We start from the raw sequence: 26002 nt of genomic DNA, 5'->3' as shown, positions 1-26002 counted from the left end.
ATTAGAAAGGAGGAAAGCAAACTTATTCAATAAAAAAAACATTTAACCAATGAAGAAAAAATTGACAAGTGCCCTCTGCACCCTACAACCATAAAATGTAAATAGTTTTTGTAATGAATTAGGGTAGATAAAACATCCCACCACTTTGATGCAATGTTGAAGGTATAATGGGGACACCCCTGAGGAAAATATTTAATCATCAATATTTACATCTAACTATTTACCAAACATCCACTATAAACACATAACATGGTTTTATTTATGAGGAATCAGGTCAGCCCATTTAGGGAGTATATAATTAATACCCTACAAGTAGTCATATATACTGACAGCTATTTATTACTTCATCAGGGGCAGTCTGCTCTGCCAACTCTGTTCCAGCACCTAAAAAGGCTGCATTAAAACTGCTGCAGTGTGGACTTTCACAATTCTTGTGCTAGTTTTTTTTTAAATTATGAAAAATATTACAGGTGCATATCCACCTGCATCACTGATTGTACACTAAACATTGCAAAGTGTCTGGAGAGAATTGAATCCCAACTTTATAAATTAAAAGCCCTTTTTTTTTATTACATTAATAAATCCTGTGCACGCAGTTCAAAGGAAACACAGCGGCCGCCCCAGCTCAGTCTCAGCCAGGTGTGATCCCCTGCGCGGCCAGGGGTGGTGCTGTGGCCGCCGGACTGAATGTGATGATGGGGTTTGGTTTCCATTCGGAGCGGAGAAGGGGAAGGACCGCCTGGCGGTGAGATTTTAGGAACGGACACGAAGTCAGGAGCAGGTGAGTGAGAATCACATGGACAGAAACGAGAGAGCGGGGCAGAGAGGAAGAAGGCAACAGGAGAGGGAGAGGAGGGAATAGGAATCGGAGAGAGCGGAGGAATGAGGGGGCAGAGAGGAAAGGAGAAAAAGAATAAAAGGGGAAAACGAGGGCGGGAAGGAAAAGCAAGGGGTGTAAAGGAGAGAAGTGGGGGGGGGGGGAGAGAGAGAAGAGGATTGGATTGGGAAAGAGAGAGAGAGAGAGAGAGAACGAGGAAGGGAAAGGAAAGAAAGACTTGCCTTTATATAGTGCCTTTCACAATCTCAGGATGTCCCAGACTGCTTCACAGCCAATGAAGTACTACTTTTTGAAGTGTAGTCACTGTTGTAATGTAGGAAATGTAGCAACCAATTTGTGCACAGCAAAGTCTCACAAACAGCAAGGTCCCATGAACAGCAATGTGATGATGATCAGATAATCTGTTTTTTAGTGTTGTTTGTTGAGGGATAAATATTGGCTAGGACACGGGAGAACTCCCCTGCTCTTCAAATAGTGCCATGGGATCTTTTACGTCCACCTGAGAGGACTGACTGGGCCTCGGTTTAACATCTCATCTGAAAGATAGCACCTCCTACAGTGCTGCGCTTCCCCAGTTAGCATAGATTTTGTACTCAGGTCTCTGGAGTGACACTTGAACCCACAACTTTCTGACTCAGAGATGACAGTGCTACCACTGGGATGGAGACAGAACAAGGAAAAATAGGAGGGAAAGCTATCTATGTTGCTGCAAGTTTTCAAAACAGCACTGCTCGTCCACCTCCTTATTTGGCTGATGCTTTGCTGGTATTTTTGACAGCTTTCTGTTTCACTTCTTACAAAAACAAAATCTCAACAGATAACGAGGGAAAAGAAGGGCATCCAAAGCTAGAGCTCCCTGGATGACTAAAGATATAGAGATTAAAATGAAACAGAAAAAAGAGGCATATGATAAATGTAAGATTCATAATGTGGGGAACCAAGAATACAGAAAGTACAGAGGTGATCTAAAAAAGGAAATAAGAGGGACAAAGAGAGTATGAGAGTAGATTAGTGGCTAACATAAAAGGGAACCCTAAAGTCTCTCATAAACATATAAATAGTAAAAGGGTAGTCAAAGGAGGAGTGGGACCGATTAGGGACAAAAAAAAGAGATCATCTTGTGGAAGCAGAGGGCATAGCTGAGGTACTAAATGAATACTTTGCATCAGTCTTCACTAGAGAAGAGGATGCTGCTAATGTAGCTGTAAAGGAGGAGGTAGTAGCGATGTTCGAGACGATAAAAATAGATAAAGAGGAGGTACTTAAAAGGGTAGCAGTGCTCAAGTAGATAAGTCACCCGGTCCAGATGGGATGCATCCTAGGTTATTGAGAGAAGTACGGGTGGAAATTGCGGAGGCTCTGGCCACAATCTTCGAATCCTCCTTACACATCGTAGTGGTATCTGAGGACTGGAGAATTGCAAATGTTACACGTCTATTCAAAAAAGGGGAGAGGGATAAACCCGGCATTTACAGGCCAGTCAGCCTAACTTGGGTGGTGGGGAAACTTTTAGAGGCAATAATCCGGGACAAAATTAATTGGCACTTGGAAAAGTATGGGCTAATAAATGAAAGTCAGCATGGATGTGTTAAAGGAAAATTGTTTTTGACTAATTTGATTGAGTTCTTTGATGAAGTAACAGAGAGGGTTGATGAGGGTAGTGCAGTTCAGTTGTGTATATGGACTTTCAAAAGGCATTTCATGAAGTACCACAAAATAGACTTGTTAGCAAAATTAATTTCCACAACATTCACCTGAGGAAGGAGGAAGCCTCCGAAAGCTTGTGAATTTAAAATAAAATTGCTGGACTATAACTTGGTGGTGTAAAATTGTTTAATATTAGCAAAATTAAAGACAATGGGATCAAAGGGACAGTGGCAGCGCAGATACAAAATTGGCTAAGGGACAGAAAGCAGAGAGTAGTGGTGAACAGTTGTTTTTCAGACAGCTGTTGGGACCACTGCTCTTTCAGATATATATTAATGACCTGGACTTAGGTATACAGGGTATAATTTCAAAGTTTGCAGATGAAACAAAACTCGGAAATGTAGTAAACAATGTGGAGGATAGTAACAGACTTCAGGAGGACATAGAAAGACTGGTGAAATGGGCAGACACTTAGCAGATGAAATTTAACGCAGAGAAGTGTAAAGTGATACATTTTAGTAAGAAGAATGAGGAGAGGCAATATAACCGAAATGGTACAATTTTAAAGGGAGTGCAGGAACAGGGAAACCTGGGGGTGTATGTACACAAATCTTTGAAGGTGGCAGGACAAGTTGAGAAGACAGTTAAAAAAGCATATGGGATCCTGGGTTTTATAAATAGAGACATAAAGTACAAAAGCAAAGAAGTTATGCTAAACCTTTATGAAACACTGGTTAGGCCTCAGATGGAGTATTGTGTTCAATTCTGGACACGACATTTTAGGAAGGATGTCAAGGTCTTAGGGCACAGAAGAGATTTACTAGAATGGTACCACGGAAAGGGACTTCAGTTATGTGGAGAGACTAGAGATGCTGGGGTTGTTCTTCTTAGAGCAGAGAAGGTTAAAAGGAGATTTGATAGAGGTGCTCAAAATCATGAAGGGTTTTGACAGAGTAAATAAGGAAAAACTATTTCCAGTGGCAGAAGGGTCAGTAACCAGAGGACACTGATTTAAGGTTATTGGCAAAAGAACCAGAGGCAATATGTGGAAACGTTTTTTTATGCAGCGAGTTGTAATGATCTGGAATGCACTGCCTGAAAGGGTGGTGGAAACAGATTCAGTAGTAACTTTCAAAAAGTAATTGGATAAATACTTGAAGGGAAAAAATTTACAGGGGAAAGAGCTGCGGAATGGGACTAATTGGATAGCTCGTTCAAAGAGCTGGCACAGACAGGATGGGCCGAATGGCTTCCTGCTATGCTGTACCATACTATGATAACTAGAGTACAATAGAAAGCTCCATGACCAAACTCTTTACTATGCATGGACTATTTGGTTATACAGTTTGATTATTTTAAATAAAGCATGAATGTACAATATAAAACCTAGTTTTTTCATGAACGAAGTTCAGGGGAAGCAAAGGAATTTTCAAAATTATGAAAGGTTTTGACAGGGTAAATGGATGGTTTCCATTAGTTGGTGAACAGGTAAGGGGACATAAATGCAGGATTATCACTAGAAGAACAAAGGAAGTTAAAAGACATTTTTCAAACAAGGTTATTAGAACATGGAAAATTTTTATCACAAGTTACTATTGAGGGAGAGACTAACGTCATTTAAAATTGAATTGGATAAGTAGAAACTGAGAGTAGATTGCTTCAGTTGAAGAGCAGGCACATGCACAATGGATGGAATGGGCTCTGCTGTAATTTTGATGATTCTGTAATTCAAACATGGTTGGGCTCAAATACAAATGTCAAACCAATTAACATATTTCAAGTACACCCAGGAAGTTCCCTGTATAAACATTTGTAAGTTTACATGCACCTGTGCTAAAAATTGCTTATAAAATTTGTAAGCCAAAGTTTATAATGCATATTTTTGTCCTGAGCAAACTGTATTAAGGAAAATATTGTGTTGTACAGAATCCGTTCTATACCAGTGATAGTTATTTGTAAAAATTATACATATGTAAAGAACTGATTCTGTTCATTATTAAAACATTTCTATAATGTTCTTCAGATTACTGGAAAACTAATAGGTGTAGAGTGCCTTCTGTGTAAATAACTCAAGACAATTTCTTAAAATGCTACCATGTAAATGTTACTGAATCAAGCCCTGAATGGCCCTGATCCTTTACAATGAGGTCCATTTGATTCTATCAGTTACAAGCGAAAATCTAAATGACAGAAGTCTTTTGTGATTGCTTCTAGGCATCACTTAAGAATGTGAGATTGAACCTTTTTATGGCAAATTTGGGCCATTTCTGAGTGCTTTCCAAATATGGTGAGTGTGGGTGCAAGAAGGTAATTAAGGGATGGAATATACAGCTTGGCTCATTTGGTAGCAATGTAGCAGTCTCAACTAAGTCAGAAGGTGCTAGGTTCAAGTTCCACCCCAGGACTTGAGCACACAGTCGAGGCCAGGGGTGTCTAACATGCAGCTCACAGGCCAAATCCAGCCATTGAGCTCCTTTCATCTGTTCCATAAAGCCCCTGTGAACTCTTCTCATCTTTGGTCACTTGTGCAGTTTCAACATTGGCCCTTTTAAACTTCCCAGGCCTCGAGACCAGAAAAGCCTGCTCCCTGATTGGCCTAAATCTGCCAATCAAGGAGCAGGATTTTCTGCTTCTGCAGACTGAGGAAGTTTAAAGAGCTGAGCCTGAAGCTTCCCAGTTTGAGTGTTTTGGTGGAGATGGTGGGAGAAGGGACGAGGAGGGGAGCATGGAAGAGAAAGGCAGGAAGCTTTGTGGGTGGGGGAATTGTTTTGTGTGTGGGCCTCACTGTTATTGTGTAATAGAGGGTTTTGGATCTTCTGACGAATCAAAAGTGCCCACTCATTGGTTTTAACACATATATCCAGCCCTCAGATTCAAAAAGTTGGATACCCCTGCTCTAGACTGGTACTCCAGTGCTGCACTATTGGAGGTGCTATCTTTTAGATGAGATATAAAACTGAGACCCTGTCTGCCTACTTAAGTGGATATAAAAGGTCCCATGGCATTGTTTGAAGAGGAGTAGAGAGTTCTCCCAGTATCCTGACCAACATTTCTCCCTCAACCAACACCAGCAAAAAAAATTAACGGATCATTTATCTATTTCCTGCTTATGAGACCTTGCACTTGGCAGCCACTTTGCATACATAGCAACCATTTGACACTTCAAAAAGTAATTGTTTGGATGTGAAATGCTTTGAAACGTCCTGAGGCACTAAGTTCATTCTAAGAAAATTACAACAAAAACAAATAACATTTGTACTGTGTTTTGGGCTGAATGAGGTGTATATATTGGAAAGATTTACACCAAGGTTATTCTGGTTGACTTGCGTCTGATTTGGAATAGTTCATAGTAGCAAAAGGAGTTCGGTATTCAGATGCACACGAGCCAGATTTCAGTATTCAGATGCACTGCTATTGGACAACAGGTTTTTGTTGCACAGTATCTACCACGGTGGTCTGTTATCCTTCGCTATTATGATCTGTTGTTTAGGGTTTTCTTTAAAAGTTCAATCCTGCTACTTTCGCAGACCGGCCACGATGCCTAAACTTCATGGGTTTGATTTCTGGAAGACCACACTAAATGGTGCTCGATATGTGGTTGCTCCAATGGTGGATCAGAGTGAGCTTGCGTGGAGGTTGCTTAGTCGTCGTCATGGTGCCCAGCTCTGTTACACTCCCATGCTTCACGCCCAGGTGTTTGTGCGGGATGCAAACTACAGAAAAGAGAACCTGTACAATGAGGTGAACGCAGAGGATCAACCATTAGTTGTTCAGGTATTGTATCCAGGGCAGCTGTAACAGGGATAAAGTGAAAACATCTCATTAGCACTTTGAACATGGGCAATGATTATACTTCCCCATATACTTAAATTGCAATGTCATTCTGTTTAATGATTTGAATTAAAAGTATTTATGTAATTTATGAGTGCATTTATAGAAAAAATTAGAACGAAAATATTCATGTCAGGAAACCCAAAACTCTGAAAGTCAAAAAGTATACCTAGTACTTTGACAGGAAAATCCTCATCCTAGTTATACCACAATTTATTTAACTCAATATTGTTCCCCAGCTACTGTTCCTGTCTTGTGTCCCTATGTTCATTTACTTGGGCTAACTTTCATCCATGTATTGACTATAATCCTATGATCAGTTGTGACACTTCCATTCAACACACTCCTTTTGATTCCTTGCTCACATTCTAATTATTTTGCACTTATCTGCTTTGATCGCATCAGTTATCAATTGGCTCAGTTACCTAAAAGATCTAAATCTTGAAGTGGAGTGGATTGGATTGTTCATTATTTGCTCTGCCACTCATTTTGGTATCTGCAGACAGATAATTTGCTTTTTAAGTTAATAATGTATGTTAAAAATTGCAATGATCCGTAACTTGATCCATGGAGTGCTCTACTTGTGACCTCTTTCCAGCCTGGACAGTTTGACTGTTGTTTGAGGCCAATTTTCTATTCAGTGCCACACTACGTCTCCTTTTTGGTGGCTTCTTAGTTTTGCCATTGAACACCAATGTTGAATCTATAAAAGCTTTTTAAAAATTCAAAGTCTATATTAACCCCTGTCCACAATGTCAATAATATCTTCAAAAAACTCCAGGTTAAACATGACTTCCTTCTGTCTGTCCTTTAACAAGTTATGCTCTTCGGAGTGTTTAGATATTAGATCTTTAGATTGTCTCAAAGTCTTTCCCAACAACAGATAAGAAGTGTTAGTGTTCTGTAGTATCTTGGTCTCTGGACCCTTTGTTAGCCACTTTGATTCAGGAATTAATCCTGAACTTAGCAAACTTACAAAATGCTTTGCTGTGATCTGTAGGGGGAAGCTTTTCCTGTTTTTTGCACTTAGACGTATTGCATCATCTGGGTGCAGCAGAGAGAGGAAAATTGGGCGGGAGGATTGCTCATCTGTAATGGAGCCCGACCAATGTTCCATTCATTAATTTTCTTTTATGCGCTGCATCTAGGTCATCCAATACGCCCAAGTACAATGACAAGGAAATCTGCCACTATTTATTTTGGAGGGATTAGGCTGGTCTTATCTTCATTGTGCTCTAATGCTGACTCGTTTTTGTTCCAGTTCTGTGCAAATGACCCAGAAGTTTTTGTCCAAGCCTGCCTGCTAGCTCAGGATTACTGCAATGCCATTGATCTGAACTTGGGCTGTCCACAGATGATTGCAAAACGAGGTATCAGAGTTTACTTACTTCTGTTTACTTGATGCACTAACATACAATGATGCAGACATAATTTAAGATAATCTACTGACTATGAAGCCAATGGCACCACCACATCTGGTCAACATGACACTTAGATCCAGTACGTGAGAAATTGCTGGTTGAACTGACACCACCTTTGGACATTTTACTTGTTGACCTGTGATGGAGCTGAAATGGTTGTAGAAATGATCAAAATGCTACTAATAAGGCATTAACTTTATTTAAATTGTGAATTTTGCTTATGAGGATGTGTACTAACCAATAAAAGCCAGCTATATTACATAAATGTTGAAGCTTAATGGTTAAAAGCTATAATAAATATAAAATGTGCTCAGATTTTTTTCTTTGACGTATTATTAATATATGAAATAGTTCACTTTGTCTAAAATCTACTTTGATGTTTTCCTTATTTAAATGCTGCACCTGAGAGTTAGGTATTAGAACAGCAGGAATAAGTATATTGCAAGGTATTAGTGTTTAGATATTAGATCTTTAGATTGTCTCAAAGTCTTTCCCAACAACAGATAATAAGTGTTAGTGTTCTGTAGTATCTTGGTCTCTGGACCCTTTGTTAGCCAATTTGATTCAGGAATTAATCCTGAATTTAGCAAACTTACAAAATGCTTTGCTGTGATCTGTAGGGGGAAGCTTTTCCTGTTTTTTGCACTTAGACGTATTGCATCATCTGGGTGCAGCAGAGAGAGGAAAATTGGGCGGGAGGATTGCTCATCTGTAATGTAACTTGTTCAGACTACTAGAGTACAAGTATATCAATTTAGGACATCATAATCAAGATTCAACTACTGATGTGCACAAAGTTCTTACTTAATACCAGCTCTATGCATTGACCTTTACTTTCAAAGTTTTTGCTGACTCACATTGTGACCAGGCCGATAGATCTTCGGTATTAAACACAAGCAAATCCAGAGCGTTTCAATACTAAAATGCCAGGAATCGGGCAACATCCATAAACTGTTTAATCTTTGCTCTAATTATTTTGCACTTATCCGCTTTGATCGCATCAGTTATCAATTGGCTCAGTTACCTAAAAGATCTAAATCTTGAAGTGGAGTGGATTGGATTGTTCATTATTTGCTCTGCCACTCATTTTGGTATCTGCAGACAGATAATTTGCTTTTTAAGTTAATAATGTATGTTAAAAATTGCAATGATCCGTAACTTGATCCATGGAGTGCTCTACTTGTGACCTCTTTCCAGCCTGGAGCATGACTTGTTAAAGGACAGACAGAAGGAAGTCATGTTTAACCTGGAGTTTTTTGAAGATATTATTGACATTGTGGACAGGGGTTAATATAGACTTTGAATTTTTAAAAAGCTTTTATAGATTCAACATTGGTGTTCAATGGCAAAACTAAGAAGCCACCAAAAAGGAGACGTAGTGTGGCACTGAATAGAAAATTGGCCTCAAACAACAGTTTGAGTCAAGTGAGAAGCTTTCATGCATTATATTGACAATATAGTAACAGTAATGTCTGTTGTTTTTCTGTCTGTGCAAGTTGTATTCCATAAAAATAAGACAATTACGCAACATGGAATGCTGAAGTTAAAATGGGCGATGTTCTTTTCCAATTAATATGCATATATCTACAGTCCTGGGATTGGAGCATCATCTAGTGTGCAATGATAGTAGTGCAGTTTATGGTGGAATATACTTGCAAATAATCAAGGAAGTGAGGTGAAATCTTTCGATGGATGCTAACAGTAATGAATCATATTGAACTAAATATAGAAATACAATTGCATAGAAAGATGATTTTTTTTAATACAACAGAAAAACAAATTAGATACAAAAATATTAATTACTATATTTTAGTAAGCTGAAAATAGTTCTGAGCTACAAATTATTCATTATATAGTCACATGGCAGAAATAACTAAATCTTTATTTAGAGTTTGGCAGGCTAGTCATGTAAGAGGGTGAAACTTTTTCAGAAGTGCAACATTTCAGAGTGTTTGGTGGGATGTAAGTAAAATTCGGGAGGTGACGTTGAGATGTCAGTTGTCAGCTGATGACCATCCTGAGTTTTCATGTACGACTGGCTTAAAGCAATGTCTAAAAGGAAATGTGAGCTCTTTTAATTTGCTATTTGTAACCAGTTGTCCTGTAACATACATTTGTTACATATGAGAGCATGCGAGAGAAAAAAAATAATCAAATCAGGAAAAATAAGGCCTGTTAGATGATGAAGTGTATGAAGTTCATACTCTTGCAGCACTGATCTCTGCTGGGACCTTGAATTCCTGACCGAGTTGTAGGAACCAGCGACAGTAGAAGTCAGAGCCTCATATTTTCTATTCTTGACGTGTTTTCCAAAAAACAATATCTTCTATATTAATTACATTATGAAGGTTTATTTTTATTGGTAAACTGAATTGGCTTCCCCCTATCCACAGAAAAGGGCTACAGTGGGGCACTGCATCAATTGTGATCTTATTCTGACTTAAGATACACTGTGAATCATTTACAATCTAATTTGCAAGAATTTTTGGAGGCCCCCACACTACTTGTGAGGTTCCATGTGCAGTGGGCGATGCACTCACAATTTTTTATCCGTTGACAATGGGTGGAAAGACTTGCAGTTTTCCAATCAGCTCCCCGCTGCGTGCAAGGACCCCTTTGAGTCTACCCCATTCTTGAAAGTAATAGCCCTATTTTAATCAAGTAGAAGTCACTTTTTACGAGAATATCCAGGCTACCTATAATTAAACTTGACTTTTGTGTGTTTGATCTGTTTACAGGGCACTATGGAGCGTTTCTACAGGAAGAATGGGACCTACTACACAAAATGAGTGAGTACTTAGCAAGTTGGTTATTGAAACAAAAAATTCAGCAGAGGATCTCTTCAATTTCTTGGAGCTGAGTTATGCTGTATTTTTAGTATTTGGCATTACATGCTTCAAATTTCAGAAACCCTTTCTGGGAGATGTTTAATGTGGGTGGAGGCTGCTCACTGAACAAACTTTCCCTACTATTGCATTTACATCCTATGTGCAGTGTGCTGCAAATGGAAGATGTAAAGGTGATTGAGTGAAGAATCTTTATGGGGAGAGAACTCAGTGAAATGATGTCATCCTGTGTAGCGTGGACCCTACAGATTAAAGCTGTTTAATCACAGCAGGCTGTTTCCAGTAATTCAGAAACTTGCTTGGTAACGCACTGTCCTGTTCACAAGCCATATACTTCTCAGCCATGGAGACACAGAGGGCCTGTTGGCCAGAATTAGTACATGGCATGGGGAGGGGGAGTGAGGAGAGGGAAGGCGCAAGGAAAAGGCAGTGACGTAGACAAAACCAAAGGTTGCATGTTAGCTGGCTCAGCAGCAAAGCACATTGATCTGCTAATGTTTTGCGGAGTGATAGGACAGTTTTATAGCTGCGTATCTCCATATGACAAGTTCCTGATTTTAGCAGGGAACTTGGGAAATACGTCGAGTAAAAACAGATACATCACCAGAAAGAGGAAACAGAAACTAGTGGATGTGTCACCCTGGTGCACTTACCATCACAGAGGCCTGAGAGTAAGTTGCTTGCCTATCTCAAAGAATGAAAATAAGAGGCAGGAACAAAGGAGAAAAATGTATTCATTATGTTTAATTTACACTCCTTTCTCAGTTTCTGAGGCACATAAAAGGATCTCTGTTCCCATCACATGCAAAATCCGGGTTTTCCCAGAAGTCAGTAAAACTGTGCAATATGCAAAGATGTTGGAGAAAGCAGGTTGCCAGGTAAATAACAACATCCATATTTTGTCTTCTCGTTTAGCTGATTGTTGTGAAAGTTTTAATTCTGTAAATATAGAGTTGTCTGGCACATGTTCATCACTTTGAAGGAACAGACATTTCGGTGATAGCAATTCTGAAGGTGTCAGCTTGGCTCAGTCGATGGTACTCTCACCTGAGTCAGAAAGTTTGGTTTCAGATAAGTTGTCCATGGTCAGAGTTCCCATGCTTTGGATGAGAAACTAATGTGATTTATGAAACACTTAGCAGACATATGCTTGTTAGTCACGTAAAGCAATGTTTCCCATGATAGATTTTGGCACTATTATTTCTTGACCTTCCTTTTGATATACTGCAGTATTGTGTCATGATTCACAGCCATGTATTATTCAGTAATGAACTCTGCAATAATTAATATAATTAAATTGGAAGCTGGTGAGTAACTGATATTTAGGGTATATTTAACTAATTTTCCATCTGTTTGCAAAGAGAAAGATCAAATGTGAGCATTTGGAGAGTTGAGTCAAAACCATTTGAAATCAGAGCCTTGACACAATTGGTAACTTACTTGTTCCAAATAAGTATAAGAGCTGAGGGTCCTGCATTATTGTTAATTGATTCAAATATGAATGATTACTTATTTCAACTTCTGCAGAGGACTGGAGATGGGCCATTTAACTAATGAACGTTTTAATATATAACCTAACCCCCTAGCAGCTATTGCACTTCAAAATTAATTTGTTTGAAGCACTCTGAAGTTTTGAAGTTATACGGCATTGTTTTGAGAGAATTCAAAATCATGTAAAATTAACTCAGAAACCCTATGGCCTACATTTAATTTTCAGATATTTTCTCCTAGAGCAAAAGCAGTGACAGTATAGTACAGTATCTGATTACTGTATTACATTAACTGGTTTGGCACACTAATCTCCAACCTGTTCGGCTGGTGTTAACATCTAGCTCAATGCAATAGGATTGAAGTCTAGTTTCAGTTTTGGCTGTAAGAGCCCGAGAAAATAAGCTTGCAATCGTCTCAGCTCGGCTTCTTGTGGGTGTGGACTCACAGCACAAAGCTGCCTTCATTTGTAAACAAATTAAAATTTAGTAGCCGACTCGATGAGTTCTTTTAAACCCTCTTTAGGAATGCTGCTCCTTTTGTAAATATGAATTGGGGCGTGGAAGATTAGAAGCATTCTCTTTGCAGCAAGCCGATATTCAATAGTAATGAATCCTTTTACATTCAACAGATCTACAAAATCTTTCATGGGATAAAGATAAATGCTTGTTCAGGTCCATTTCAGACAAACTCATTAGTGTTACACAGTTAAACAAAAGACGAATTATGTTGCTTGTCACACAACTGCTGTTGACTTCAGTACTTTCCAAATGTTATGGTTTTAAAATACATACACAAGCGAGAAATCTCTAATCTGTTTCAGCTGCTAACTGTTCACGGTCGTACCAAGGAACAAAAGGGGCCTCTGACAGGTGTAGCCAACTGGGAACACATAAAAGCTGTGAGGTAAGAAGCCAATACTACTGGGCAGTATACAAAATAATAGGTAACAAGTGCAACATTGGTCTAATACTGTAAGTGAATTCTTTACCTATTTCTCATCGGCAAAGTGAGTGAAGGAATGCACAGTTAGGAGTGGAATCTTGGCTTATTTGTGGCCATGTATCCTGGGAGCCCAGTGTGGGTCCTCTATTTTACTCTATTGTCCCCTTTGTTATCGCATCTCCTTTACAGGAGTGACATTAGATTGACAAAAAAAAGTCTTTGCTATGTCGAAGAGGTTTCAGAGAGAAGTGTGAAAGGATGATTCCAAGATTCAAGGGCTATAAATTATAAGGAGAAACATGAAGTTTACCTTGGAGAAAGATTGTTGGGACAGGGGAGGGAAGAGAAGGATTTAAAAAAGCTGACAGTCATAGATAATGCATGAAGAAGCAAGCTATTTGACTTGGACTGTGAGCAGAGAACTAGAGGACACAGAAATAATAAGTCTGAAGTGAAACTGGAGATTAAAAGATAGTTTCTTCCCCGAGCAATGAATATGTAGAATAGGCTCCCAGTAAAAGCTGTTGATTCTGTGCAATTCATTCCTTTGTCAAAGAGTTGGATAAATTTCTCAAATTGTGCTGCATAGGATTGTCTTCTAATAAGACACTGTAGCAATATTTTTGACAGTTACAATGTTTGATCTTAATATTAAATTTCATATATACAAGTGAATATAGATACTACAACTGATCTCATTCAGCTACACAGATAATTAATTACAAGATTGGTAACTAAAGATTTTTCTAAAATAAGATGAAATATGCTGTTCAATGCAGGAAAGAAGTGGCCATCCCTGTTTTTGCAAATGGCAACATCCAGTACCTGAGCGACATAGAGCGGTGCATTCAGGAAACAGACGTACAAGGTGTAATGAGTGCAGGTATGTGCTCAAAGCAAATTTACTTTAGTTAGTTTATAGTTAGCCTGATTGATTTTGGCTTACAAGTACCCATTATGTTTTTCTTTTTTGCTACAATATATCTATAATATATACATATAAAAAAGATCTTGTGTCTGCATGCATTTCCCATCAACAAAATCTTTCTTCCCATTGTCATCTTTTCCCATTATAAATTGCTATGTCCACATTTATGATGGAAATTGACTATGTAAATTTGTCATGTTGCAATTACACCCTCCCGTCAGTGATTGCACTGTAGCACCTCAGTTTTGTATTTCTGAACTCCTCAGCCTGTACTGCAGAGAAACTTCTATGCTCAGACTGACAACTTCAAATTGCTGCAAGTTTTGCTACAAATCATATAAAATCAAAGTGTTATACAAAACAAGGACAGAAGGTATGACTTTAAAATAGCTATTGAATTACCTCTGTGCAGTCTGGTCCAATTATCCCTCACTAATCCCACTTCACTGGAAGACTGCATATGATCTCGATTTCCCATGTGTAATGCCACTGACACGATAAGTATTTAAAAAGAAACAAAGCAAAGATATTTTCCAGGAGGATCAAGCAGAATTTTTAAGTAAAAACAGTTCCCTGCATTGAAAAAAATTGTGTATTAACCAGCCATTGAATGGCTTCCCCACCAAATGCATCAGCTGTCAAAGGAATGTTTAGATAATCTATTCTCAGGCCAATGCCTTTCACTGGCCAATTACCAAGTGCCCAGGGTGCGCTGCATCTGATTTTTCCTTCCTGCAGGAGACACCACTCCCTCATTCAGTGCTTTACTATGCAGCCCAGGCCCAATTGAGAACTGAGCAGACTGGAAAAATCAAATGTCTTGTCCATTAGTGGAGCATTAAGAGACATTTTTTAAAACAATAGCAAACTAATAGCTGGCAAGCAGGTATCTTTACCAAAATAATAAAAGTTTAGTTTATTTTCTGAATAAGGTGACGACACATTCTGAGACTTGTGTGTATTGGTTGGTAGTTAAGACAGAACAAAGGGTTTTCTTTTATTTAAAAAAAAATCTCGACTTAAGTTCCCACAAAAAGAGCAAGCACAGAGCTCTGGCTAAGGCCATGGTTAAAGTCGCTTTAAGCAGTCGTCTTTTTAAAAAAATGTTATCCTTCCCCATCTCTCAGCATGGACAATAATGAGTGCAAGCCTACATACTATTGGTCAATGGCATAATATGTTGATATACCGATGTGCAATGGTATTGAATCACCAGGGGTATCCTTGATAACCAGGGCAAATAGAAGCTAAATTATACATTTGCTTACCAGGAAAATAGCTCACATTTAGCTGAAACTTAATCCCATAGGGAAAATCAGTACAGGGCAGAATTACACACCAGTTTCATAAACTAATTCATAAATACTTGTACAATTTCTTAATCTTCACATACTAGCATACATGGTAAATGTCTCTCTGGGCATTCCTGCAATGATGTAGTTGGACATATCCAACAAACAACTTTTATTTTTACAGCACCTTTAACACAATGAAACATCCCAAGGTACTTCACATTGGAGAGTACAGACACTGAGTGGTATTAGGAGAAAGAGGATAGTTAACTAAAAGCACGGTTTTGCTGGGACTTTAAAAGGTAGGGAGAGAAGTAGCGAGGTGAAGAGTTTTGGCAGGAAATTCCAGCGAGCAGGCCAGATGGCTGAAAAGTATAAAAGTTTTTTCATGCTGCATGCATGCAAAAGGTTTTAAACAATTAGGAGAAAAAGAAGTGCCAATAACTTTATTAAATAGTGCTGAGTTTTGTGATTTTTTTTTGGGGGGAAAAAAATGTCCAGTGGAGGGGGGATGTTGTCAAAGGAAACCCAGAACCTGATGGTAAGTGGCCCAAGATGTTTATTTTTGAAAAAAGGTTATGAATCTGTGTTTCTTTCTGCAAAACTAATTTAAACTGGATAGAAAATTTTCTAGCTTAATAATTTACTCCCACGCATACTGTGCATTCTAATCTATTTACATTCCTGGCATTAAACCTCAGTGGAGTAGCACTCCTTTTATGTCTCTGCTCTGGAAAGTGTGCTGGCTGCTTCCCCTAGTGAAATCAAATGGAACTTCAGAAATCCAACTGTTTGCAACATTGGGCTACTGTTAAATGTTGACAGCACGTACAAAGTTAATCATCAGTTCATTATGTGCACTTTTTGGTTCCCTTTGTATTCCTGGAATGTGTGCCATTTTACAGAATCTTGAACTGTTTGATAAAGAGCACAAGATTCGCACCAGACAAGTGCCAGGCAATGACCATCTCCAACAAGAGAGTGTCTAACCACCTCCCCTTGACATTCAACGAATCCCCCACCATCAACATCCTGGGGGTCACCATTGACCAGAAACTTAACTGGACCAGCCATATAAATACCGTGGCTACAAGAGCAGGTCAGAGGCTGGGTATTCTGCGGCGAGTGACTCACCTCCTGACTCCCCAAAGCCTTTCCACCATCTACAAGGCACAAGTCAAGAGTGTGATGGAATACTGTCCACTTGCCTGGATGAGTGCAGCTCCAACAACACTCAAGAAGCTCGACACCATCCAGGACAAAGCAGCCCGCTTGATTGGCACCCTGTCCACCACCATAAACATTCACTCCCTTGATCACCGGCGCACTGTGGCTGCAGTGTGTACCATCCACAGGATGCACTGCAGCAATTCGCCAAGGCTTCTTCGACAGCACCTCCCAAACCCACGACCTCTACCACCTAGAAGGACAAGAGCAGCAGGCACATGGAAACAACACCACCTGCACATTCCCCTCCAAGTCACACACCATCCCGACTTGGAAATATATCGCCGTTCCTTCATCGTCGCTGGGTCAAAATTCTGGGACTCCCTTCCTAACAGCACTGTGGGAGAACCTTTACCACACGCTCTGCAGCGGTTCAAGAAGGCGGCTCACCACCACCTTCTCAAGGGCAATTAGGGATGGGCAATAAATGCTGGCCTTGCCAGCGACGCCCACATCCCATGAACGAATAAAAAAAAGATGCACACAAGACTTTTCAGATTTGAGAAGTCTGGTTGATTTGTCATTTAAAAGATACCGTTTCGAGCCTCCACCAGTTCAAGTTTCAGCGTGGAACTTTGGTACTGACTCTGCAAACTCTTGTCATAATGTCCAACGTGTTTTGTATTTTTCCTGTACTCTATCATGATGCAATTCAGTTTAACAAGGACACTCCTTAACGAAAACAAACAAGGGAAGATATTTGTATTGTAGCAGCGGCTTCTGTTAACCAGAATCCATTCAGCTATTGCCAGTAAATAAAAACCAAACAGGGAGCAGCACGTGTGCCACATACTTCAATCTGAGTTGCTACTTCTCAAAGGTTGAGCAAAAACTAAGTTTATTTCTCATTTTATTGAAACCCATTTACATGAGGACACATTTTATTCCAAAACAGCAGTAAATCTGTTTGGTGCTTTTTCATTCTAATATCACACATTGTTGACCATCTTCTTCTGTGTACTTTCATTCATTGTTTTGACTGTTAGTCATTTGGGATTCGGTGGAGGGAATTTTATTCGGTACATGAAGTTGTCCTCCTCTGATTCTGAAATTAAAAAATTAACATACCCAGAATAGCAAATTCTAGGTGAGCCAAAGGCCTGCCTTTTCTAATCTAAGTCCTGATTAGGATCCACTTCAGATGTGGTTTTTCAGGCTGAACACTTTCCACCAATTAAGTTATATCAGTAGAGGTAAATCAGTATATCAGCTAGAGGTAAAATTAAAATAAAAGTAGAAAATGGGGAAAATAACGGGAAGAGAGTGCAAGCAGAATTAAAATGGCTACAGTATGATAGTCTGAGCTATCTGTAAGAAAGAAAGAACTTGTATTTACAACATGTCTTACATAACCTCAGGATGAAAAGGCTGCTCACTACAGCAACTGGGGCCTCCACTATAGTTATCAAGAGAGACTAGAGATACTGGAACTATTTCTATTGGAACAGAGATGTCTTTTTAAATTATGTGGGGTTATGATAGAGTGAATAGGGAAAGACTATTCCCTCTGGTTGGGAAATCAGTTACAGTGAGTCATCGATTTAAAATTGTCACAGAGAGAGATTAGGAGAAATTTAGGCAGGGGGCTGTTGAAGCTTGGAATGTTTTGCCACAAGGAGTGATTGTGGCAGAGATCATTGCATCTCTTTTAAGAACAAAGTTAAGTCATAAATGCCTCTTTATGTTCTCAGTCACATGTTGTACTGATAAGTACAACTTATGGTTCCCAGCCACCATGGTCTAGTAACTCATTGTCAAGACTCACACGTAAATAACAACCACTAAGCCAAGGTACTAGATGGCCTGCCATCCATGTAACTGCATCCCAGCAAGAACTTAGCGGCTTCAGGAGAGGTGGATGGAGAGGGAAGCACATTGACAGGAAAAATATATGTATAAATGGCCTCAAATAAAAATGTAATTTAAAAACTCCAATTTTTCTACCTTTTGTTGACAGAGGGTAATCTCCACAACCCAGCTCTTTTTGAAGGCCGAAAGCCACCTGTGTGGGAGATAACAGAAGAGTATTTAGAGATTGTCAACCAGCACCCTTGTCCACTTTCATTTGTCAGAGCTCATCTCTTCAAACTCTGGCACCATACGTGAGTCAATGAACAAATTTCCTTCGGCGTTGGCTTATTTGACATTGTCATGGTGATTAATCATTTCACAGTTAACAGTGTAGATAGCGTCCTAAGCTTTATTGCACTGTGTAGATAGAGCTACTCCAGGTAGCAAAACTAGTGCCAGCTGGTCTTTCTTCTGTGACATTGAAGATTTGCCCATGGAAGTGCAAAGAAAGTTATGATAGTATTGTTCCAAGATTACTTCAAAAAGTAATCTCTCTAATCCTACATTCTTATACATGGTAAGCCAGTACAGCAACAAAAAAATGAGTTTTATTCGCAATACTTCTACACATCTGAAAGCTGAACAACCTCACTAAAAAGACATCTCAAATGGTTGCGCAACCTGTCATTAGTGAGAAGACTGGCTTTTATTTAATATAGCCATCAGAGACACTTCATCTAATACCCATTTATGAAACTGGAATCATCTACAAATAAGAGAATTTTACAGAACTACTAAAAAAAAATGTCATTTAATTGTAATCTTATACCTATATATCTATATTATTAACATTACAGGCAAAATATTTTATCATTAAGTGCAATATAGTGGCGAGCCTGTAATGTTACTTATTGGTCCATGGACCCATCTTTTTTCCTGTCCTGAGGGATGGCTCAAGCTGAGGTACAGTTCCCCAACTGCCCTCTGGTGCGCTCTGTGTCGTTGGAAGTTCTTCAAGGACATTTTGATTCACTGCCTTTCATATAGAATCATAGAAAGGTTATAGCACAGAAGGAGGCCATTCGACCCATCGAGTCTGTACTGGCTGTATGCAAGAGCAATCCAGCTAGTCCCACTCCCCCGTCCTGCAAATTTTTTTCCTTTCAAGTACTTATCCAGTTCCTTTGTGAAAGCCATGATTGAATCTGCCTCCACCACCCCCACTGACAGTGCATTCCAGAACCTAATCATTCGCTGTGTGAAAAAAGTTTTTCCTCATGTCACCTTTGGTAATCCGTGACTTTTTATTGGATATACTGAAAACTGAAGACTTGAAGCAGCAAGTCAAAACAACTTGAAGGAATTTCTTTGCCTTCTCCTTATCATATCTAGAACATTTTGCCCAACAGAAAATTAGCTGTTTTTAACAATAAATAGATTTTGTTGTAAAACAAATCAATTCAAAAATCAAAAGTATTTTAGTTCATTTTAATTATTAAAATTTAAAGTTTCCACAATACACAAGGAATAAATTCCAAATTCTGAATTGTTGAAGCATCATAGTTCTTTCTGAAATGACCACTGTACCAACAAGCAATCAACCTGAAGCGGAGTTTGTGAGCTGGTGAAGGCTTTACAAGTTTGATCACCTATGGTAACAGGCTTTGGGCTTTGATTTTAATTTTTCCTTGAAACAATTTGGTGTCCAAGAGGTTGTAAATTTTCCAGTCATTACCTTTTCTGTAAGGTTTGCCGATTACATCCTTTCACTTTGATTAGGTATATATTATTTAGTATAATCCCATGTTTTCAGTTACTTCAGGGAATTGCACAGTTGAATGTAGTCTAATTGAAATCAGTGTAGTGACATGATGCGCACTGCAATCAATTGCTGAGGCTTTTTTTTTTGTAAAGTCCTGTTAATTTAACTTATCGTTTATGTTTCTAGCCTGAGTGACTTTGGTAACTGTGATCTCCAGAAACTTTCACTATAGCACTATACTGTTAATGTTATAAAATATCTTTTATTATTGCTGATAATTATTTCATATATTCGATGGTCTATTTCTCTTTCTATAGTCCGGTGGAGGAGCTATACAGAGATAGTTTGAGTGAATTGTAAATTTAAGACTTTAGGACACCGGTAGTCAATGTAGGTCAACAAGGACTGGTGTCATGGGCGAGCATGACTTGGTTCAAGGATATAGGCAGTAGAGTTTTGGATGAGCTGAAGTTTATGGAGGGTGGTCGATCGGAGGCTGCCTAGCAGAGTATTGAAGTATTCGAGTCTGGAGGTGACAAAAGGCATGAATGAAGGTTTCAGTGGCAGAAGGCGGAGGTGAGTAATGTTATGGAGATGAAAGTAATTGGTCTTTGTGATGGAAAGGATATGAGGTTGGAAGCTCCGCTCAAGGTCAAACAGGGCGCCAAGGTTGTGAACAATCTGGTTCAGCCTGAAACAGCATGCTGGCCTGCAGTAATACGCTGGGTCTCCTCTGAGCTGGGGATGCAGGATCTCCCATCTCCTAACTCCTCCCCCTTTATCATTGGTGCCATTGGCCTTGAAAGGGGTGGGTGGAGATTCTGATCATTAAAAGGCTGACTGGGAGCTCTGAGTCGGTGGGAATTCAGCATAATGGAATCCTGCTCTTTCTGATGGGCAGGACCCTTGAGGAAATTCAGGGCCATTAATATCTTAGTGCTTTCAATGTTTCAGTTTCAAAAGTATATGTTTGAAGGAACCCTGCATTATAGGCCCCAATAATTCTTTTGGCATTTAACACACTTTAAAAGATCTTTCCCGAATGTGACCGTGACTGCATTCCCTGACATTGATTTGATCTGAACAGGAAAGCTACCAGTATCAGCAAATAGTGAATTAATTTATTTCTTTGTTATTGCCTGTAACTGTATTGCTTCATCTTTGAATGACTGTTTAAAAATTTGCAGCCTCTTAGTGCCAACACTATCAAAATACTTCAGACAGAATTCCAGGTATTGCTCTGGGTTGTAGATCTTACCCATTTCCCTGTTAATATTTTGTGAGATATTATCATTCCCCTCTATCCCCTACCCCAACCAAAAAAATATAATGGGCTCGAATCTCCTAGGATGTGAATTCGGTGGTTATACTGGGAATGCACTTTCCTTTGCACTCCAGCACTGATCCTGCTGGAGTTTACAGGGTCAGCGGAAGGGCACCTAGTTTGCAAGGGGCAGCTGAGTGCAAACGATAGTGCAGGCACATCTCCGGTCCCTGGTTATGTGAGGGAGCCAATCTGAAAACTTTTGCAATATATTAAAAAAAACATTTCCCAGGACTGCAGGCCACTTCCCTCGCCTGGACCCTACAGACAGAGCCCACATTTGTCTATCTCGAGTATGTCTCAACTCAGCCTAGTGGCCTCCATAGATACACAGGTTCTTGACTGAGCTAGGCTATGGGGAGCTTCCCCCAATGACATTTACCTTGTAAGGGATAGGCGGAGGTTCGGCCCCTTTTAACCCAAGTCAGAAACTCCTGGAGGGGTGGGTGGGACGACCAGTCTCCTGCCAATGTATCTGTGGGGTATCGGAGGAATCCCTGAGGAATTTTGGCCCCAATATGAGGGTTGAGTTCTACTCGGTGAATTGCATCGTTGTTACGCCGATGAAAAAATATTTGCGCCGTCGGTGGTCTGAAGAGTTACATGAGATTCTTGGGTCAGCTCATTTGCATGTCCAGCGGAGTGTAAGACTGATGTAATTAACTACAATGCATTGAAACTGGAGCGTAGCCTTTAAAAAGTCTGCAAAGTCTTGAACCCATGCGGTGGCGGCAGGCAATATCGCAGCCACAGGAGGCCCAGGTAAGTTTTTTTTAAAAACTTTTTTTAAAGGTTCCTTGTGGCCCAGGAGAAGCAAGAGTGCTCCTCCTGTTCCTTACAGATACCTTAGATGGCCATCCGCCCCCCCCCCCCCCACCCCGACAACCCGATCGCGATCTTCACCGATCCCCTTCCCTTTCCTCCTTCTCGCTGACAGTTTCTGTGGGTCCCTGGCAGCGACCTGACTCCCCGCGTCTTTCCACTCATGCCTGCCGACGTTCCCGATGGCTTCAGGCGGAAGTCAGGTCATGCAAATGAGGCCCGGGAGTTAAAATCGCACTCGGGGGCTGGATGGATCAGCACCCACTTTGGTCCCTGCACTCCCAATTTCCACCCTGAATTGAAATCAACCCTTGTGTCTACAGCAGGAACATCTGCAGCCAGCAAGGCAACAAGGCATGGCAAGTCAGAGGTGAAGAACACAGATCTTTACTGACTCAGACCTCCTGAAGGAAATTGAAGTTAGAAGGCACAGACTCCTGGGTGTGCATGCCAGCAAGCCAGCGAAGAATATCACTCATGCCACCTAGAAGGAGATTTCACTGGCACTGAGTGCCAACTCCCCCACTCCCAGGCTACACAACAGTGCTAAAGAGGTTCAATGATCTCACCAAGGCAGGCAAGGTAACACCCTGGACACTAATCATTTTCTTCCTTGGGTACCAGCACACTCTTCACTCTTTCAATCAGCTCCCCTAATAGCAATGACTCACATGCACAACCCTAAAATACTTTCCTCCACTTCAACAGGCTGATACCACCACATGTCTTACTTCAGCTCTCCCATGCCACTTGGGGCGCACTTCTCATCTGCTATCCTTCCCCTCACTTGCTCTATCTTCTTTCCGGAGAAGATGGCGCATTATACCCACCAGAAGCAAGCCACCAAAGGGGGCATGCCCATCTTCAAATCCCTCCGGCCCTACGAGGAGAAGGCAGTGAAGCTCATGGGGAGCTACTCTGCTCTTGCCATGAGAGATGACTGAGTTGGTGGCATATTGCCGGGACCAGGTTAGTGACTTGGCACCTGCACTATCGCTCCAGCGTCGCTGTGAAGCAGCACGTAGACACAACCTTCCGCCCTCTTCTGTGTCTCTGTAATCCCAAAGGGGTAATGCTCACTCATTCGTAGCTTCTATCTTCCTTTCCTGCAGATCCATCACAGCAACAAGGGGGCAGAGGATCATGAGGGGGAGGTAGATGATGATAAGGAGCAACAGGAAATAAAATTTCTTCCTTGTCGACTATAACGATGGTGGTGGTGATGATGAGGAGAACCAGGCCACGCAGGAATCCCTGGAGCACGATCCTGCCCCATATTTCTCTGCCCCAATTCTTGCAACGTCACCATTTGTCACTTGCTTACTTATTCTCAGGCAGCAGCTCGGATACTTTCACCTAGGAGGTAGCTAGATATGAGCTGACTTTAACCTCTCCCGCCCGGTGTGGGCAGGGGGTTAATATGGCTTGGTAGGCGTTTGTGCTGCATTCTCACCACATTTTTCTTGCTTGAATTCAAGCCTGGGAAGGTTACCCACCCCAGAGGAGTAGGAGCACCTAATTTAAGTGGCATCATCACTTCCCGATGATATCATCGGGGCACGCAAGTCTTTTTAACCATGGGCCTGACTAAGGAATGCACAGTCTCCAACCCACCAGCAAAAGCTGGCAGTAGCAGGTGATCCTGGCCTTGAATTTTTAATGGTTCCTTGTGGGCTTGCTGGAGTACTTCTGGGCCCACAAGGATACCTTGGGCCTGGCAACTCATCAATTTTGACACGCGCATGCCGGTGGTGATATCAGTCCCACCGACTTCGGGTGCGAATCTCCCAGGCCTCATGCTTGAAAGTGTGCAATAACTGATAGGTGTGGCTCTCATCTGCAGCAATATCTTGGAAACTTTGTCTTCATCACAGGAAACAGTGGAGCGATTGGCAGCTTCACTGGAATGTGCAGCAGATCGCCAGCTAAGCAGCAGCCAGGGACCAGTTGGTACTTCCACTGCCACAGAAGCACAGACTGCAGCTCTGGTGGCAGTGGGGGAGAGAATAGAGCTGCCTGCATAGTGGCTTCCAGACCATGACAGCTGTGATGCATGCTGCTATGTTTCACCGCTTTCAGGATCTGCCATTAGACCTGCCATCCCATTGATCAGTGGGGCCACAGATCCACGTACCAGTGAAATGGCAATGGCTGGTGTCCACCTCCTGATGTTATCTTTCAGGAATGTGGGAGGCGACAACAGCTGCCCAGGAATGAGCTCCAGAGATGCGGCCAGGAGCAGCTCCCTGCCAGAAGCAAGTTGCCACGAGAGGGGCGGGGGAGTGGTCACCTCAGTCCCATGACCTTTTTGTAGAGCGTGAACAGCTAATGACTTCCCGGTTCTTGGGTTGCACCTGAGCATAAGAATAAGTGAAAGAAATGCACGTGTTGGCATCTAGAGGTAGCATGGTGTTAGGAAAGAATAGGTTGGCTTGTGTACACTTTGCAATTGTATTAAAATAGAATGTGCACTTGTGTCGCACTTTGTTATTCTTGGAGGTTAGAGTCATACAAGAAAGGGCGCACTTATTTGGTGCTGACTTATTCACTCAAATGATGATTATTGTCACACTCCTATAGAGACAAATAGGGCTGATGTGTGGTCATGTAGGTTGGGTAGTGGATTGAGGGAATGTCCCTTATTGGAAAGTAGGTGAGAAGGAGATATGGCGGTGGTGTCAAAGGCAGACTGTGCTACACACAAGAGAAGACTTGAGTGATGAGATGTGCTCTGATACATCTTGCAGCTGTCACTGAGGAGTCCTTGTCATCGTGATGCTCCCCTCCATGTTGCTCTGACTCCAGTGTTGGCCGGGGCCTCCTTGCCAGCAATGTCAAAAGCCCAGCCATTTTGAAAGATGAAGTTGTGCAGGGCACAGCGGGTTATAACTATTCGTGACATATGATCTGAAACATTCTGGAGCCCCTCCTAACAGATCCAGGCAGTAAAAACATACCTTTAAAATTCCTTTAAACATACCTTTAATCGTTCCCAGCAGTCCTCTTGATGACCAACTTGTAGGGTCATTTACTGACCAACATGTAGAGTCATTTGCCTCGTTGTAGCGCTCCTTTGCTACTGTTCAGGACACTCTTACTGGGGTTATTATCCTTGTGAACAGGGGGGAAGCTTTTTCACCCAGAAGCCATCCATTGACCTGATTTTCGTCCGTAAAGGGGGAAGGGAGGGCCGAATTTCGAAGGACAAAGACATTGTGACAACTTCCAGCATATTGGGCATTGACATGGAGGATCCTCTGCTTGTTGCACACATTCTGTACATTGAGAGAGTGGAAGACTTTCCTGCTGAGGTAGTTACGGGAATTTTCTGTGGGAGCCCGCAAAGCAACATGGCTGCTGTCGATTGCACCTCGGATCTTGGGGAAGTCCTTGGGCAACTCTGTAAAAGTGAATGGACCTAGCTTGCTGCTGCCTTGCTGTGATGCAAAAGGTAATGAATTTCACAGCTCTGCTGTAGAGTGCATCAGTCACCTGACGAATGCATGCCCATACTGCGGTGTGGCTGATATTACAGGGATCCCCTGTGTTTGCCTGAAAGGAGCCTGTGCCATAAAAGTTGAGGGTGGTGATCGCCTCTATAGCCACAGAGTGAGCAGTGCGAGCAGATGAGCGCGGCTGAAGGTCGTCATGCAGTAGGTAAGGCAGCTCCCCTGTTCTCTTCTTGATGAAGTACACTCTTGCACAATTGCTCAGAAAGGTCTTCATATGACCTATGCTGCCTGTTTGTTTTACCGGGGGTGGTAATATCTGGTGGCGTGCATTCTCCTTAAATGCTGCCTGACTCCCTCTTCCATTCTTTGGTCCTCCTCCATGTCAATG

The 26002-nt window shown here is 41.1% G+C and overlaps 1 protein-coding gene across 2 annotated transcripts in view; it reads left to right on the top strand.

The window, feature by feature from the left end:
- The first annotated feature begins 690 nt into the window (after positions 1-690).
- Positions 691-26002, top strand: part of dus1l (dihydrouridine synthase 1-like (S. cerevisiae)) — a 75857-nt gene continuing 50545 nt past the window's right edge. Inside the window, exons 1-8 of one of the 2 annotated variants that reach the window (XM_068004161.1) lie at positions 691-781; positions 6013-6259; positions 7578-7686; positions 10476-10526; positions 11349-11461; positions 12895-12977; positions 13796-13899; positions 18421-18565. In XM_068004161.1, coding sequence (XP_067860262.1) covers positions 6023-6259; positions 7578-7686; positions 10476-10526; positions 11349-11461; positions 12895-12977; positions 13796-13899; positions 18421-18565 — 842 coding nt within the window. In that variant the 5' untranslated portion in view covers positions 691-781; positions 6013-6022. Of the gene's footprint in view, positions 782-5816; positions 6260-7577; positions 7687-10475; positions 10527-11348; positions 11462-12894; positions 12978-13795; positions 13900-18420; positions 18566-26002 lie in introns of those variants that run through there. The other variant, XM_068004160.1, reaches the window with a different exon arrangement.

The sequence above is a fragment of the Heptranchias perlo genome, chromosome 23 (assembly GCF_035084215.1).
Source record: "Heptranchias perlo isolate sHepPer1 chromosome 23, sHepPer1.hap1, whole genome shotgun sequence".
In the NCBI taxonomy this organism is placed as follows: Eukaryota; Metazoa; Chordata; class Chondrichthyes; order Hexanchiformes; family Hexanchidae; genus Heptranchias; species Heptranchias perlo.
Note: the sequence above shows the minus strand (reverse complement) of the source record. Positions and strands in the feature narration are given on the sequence as shown.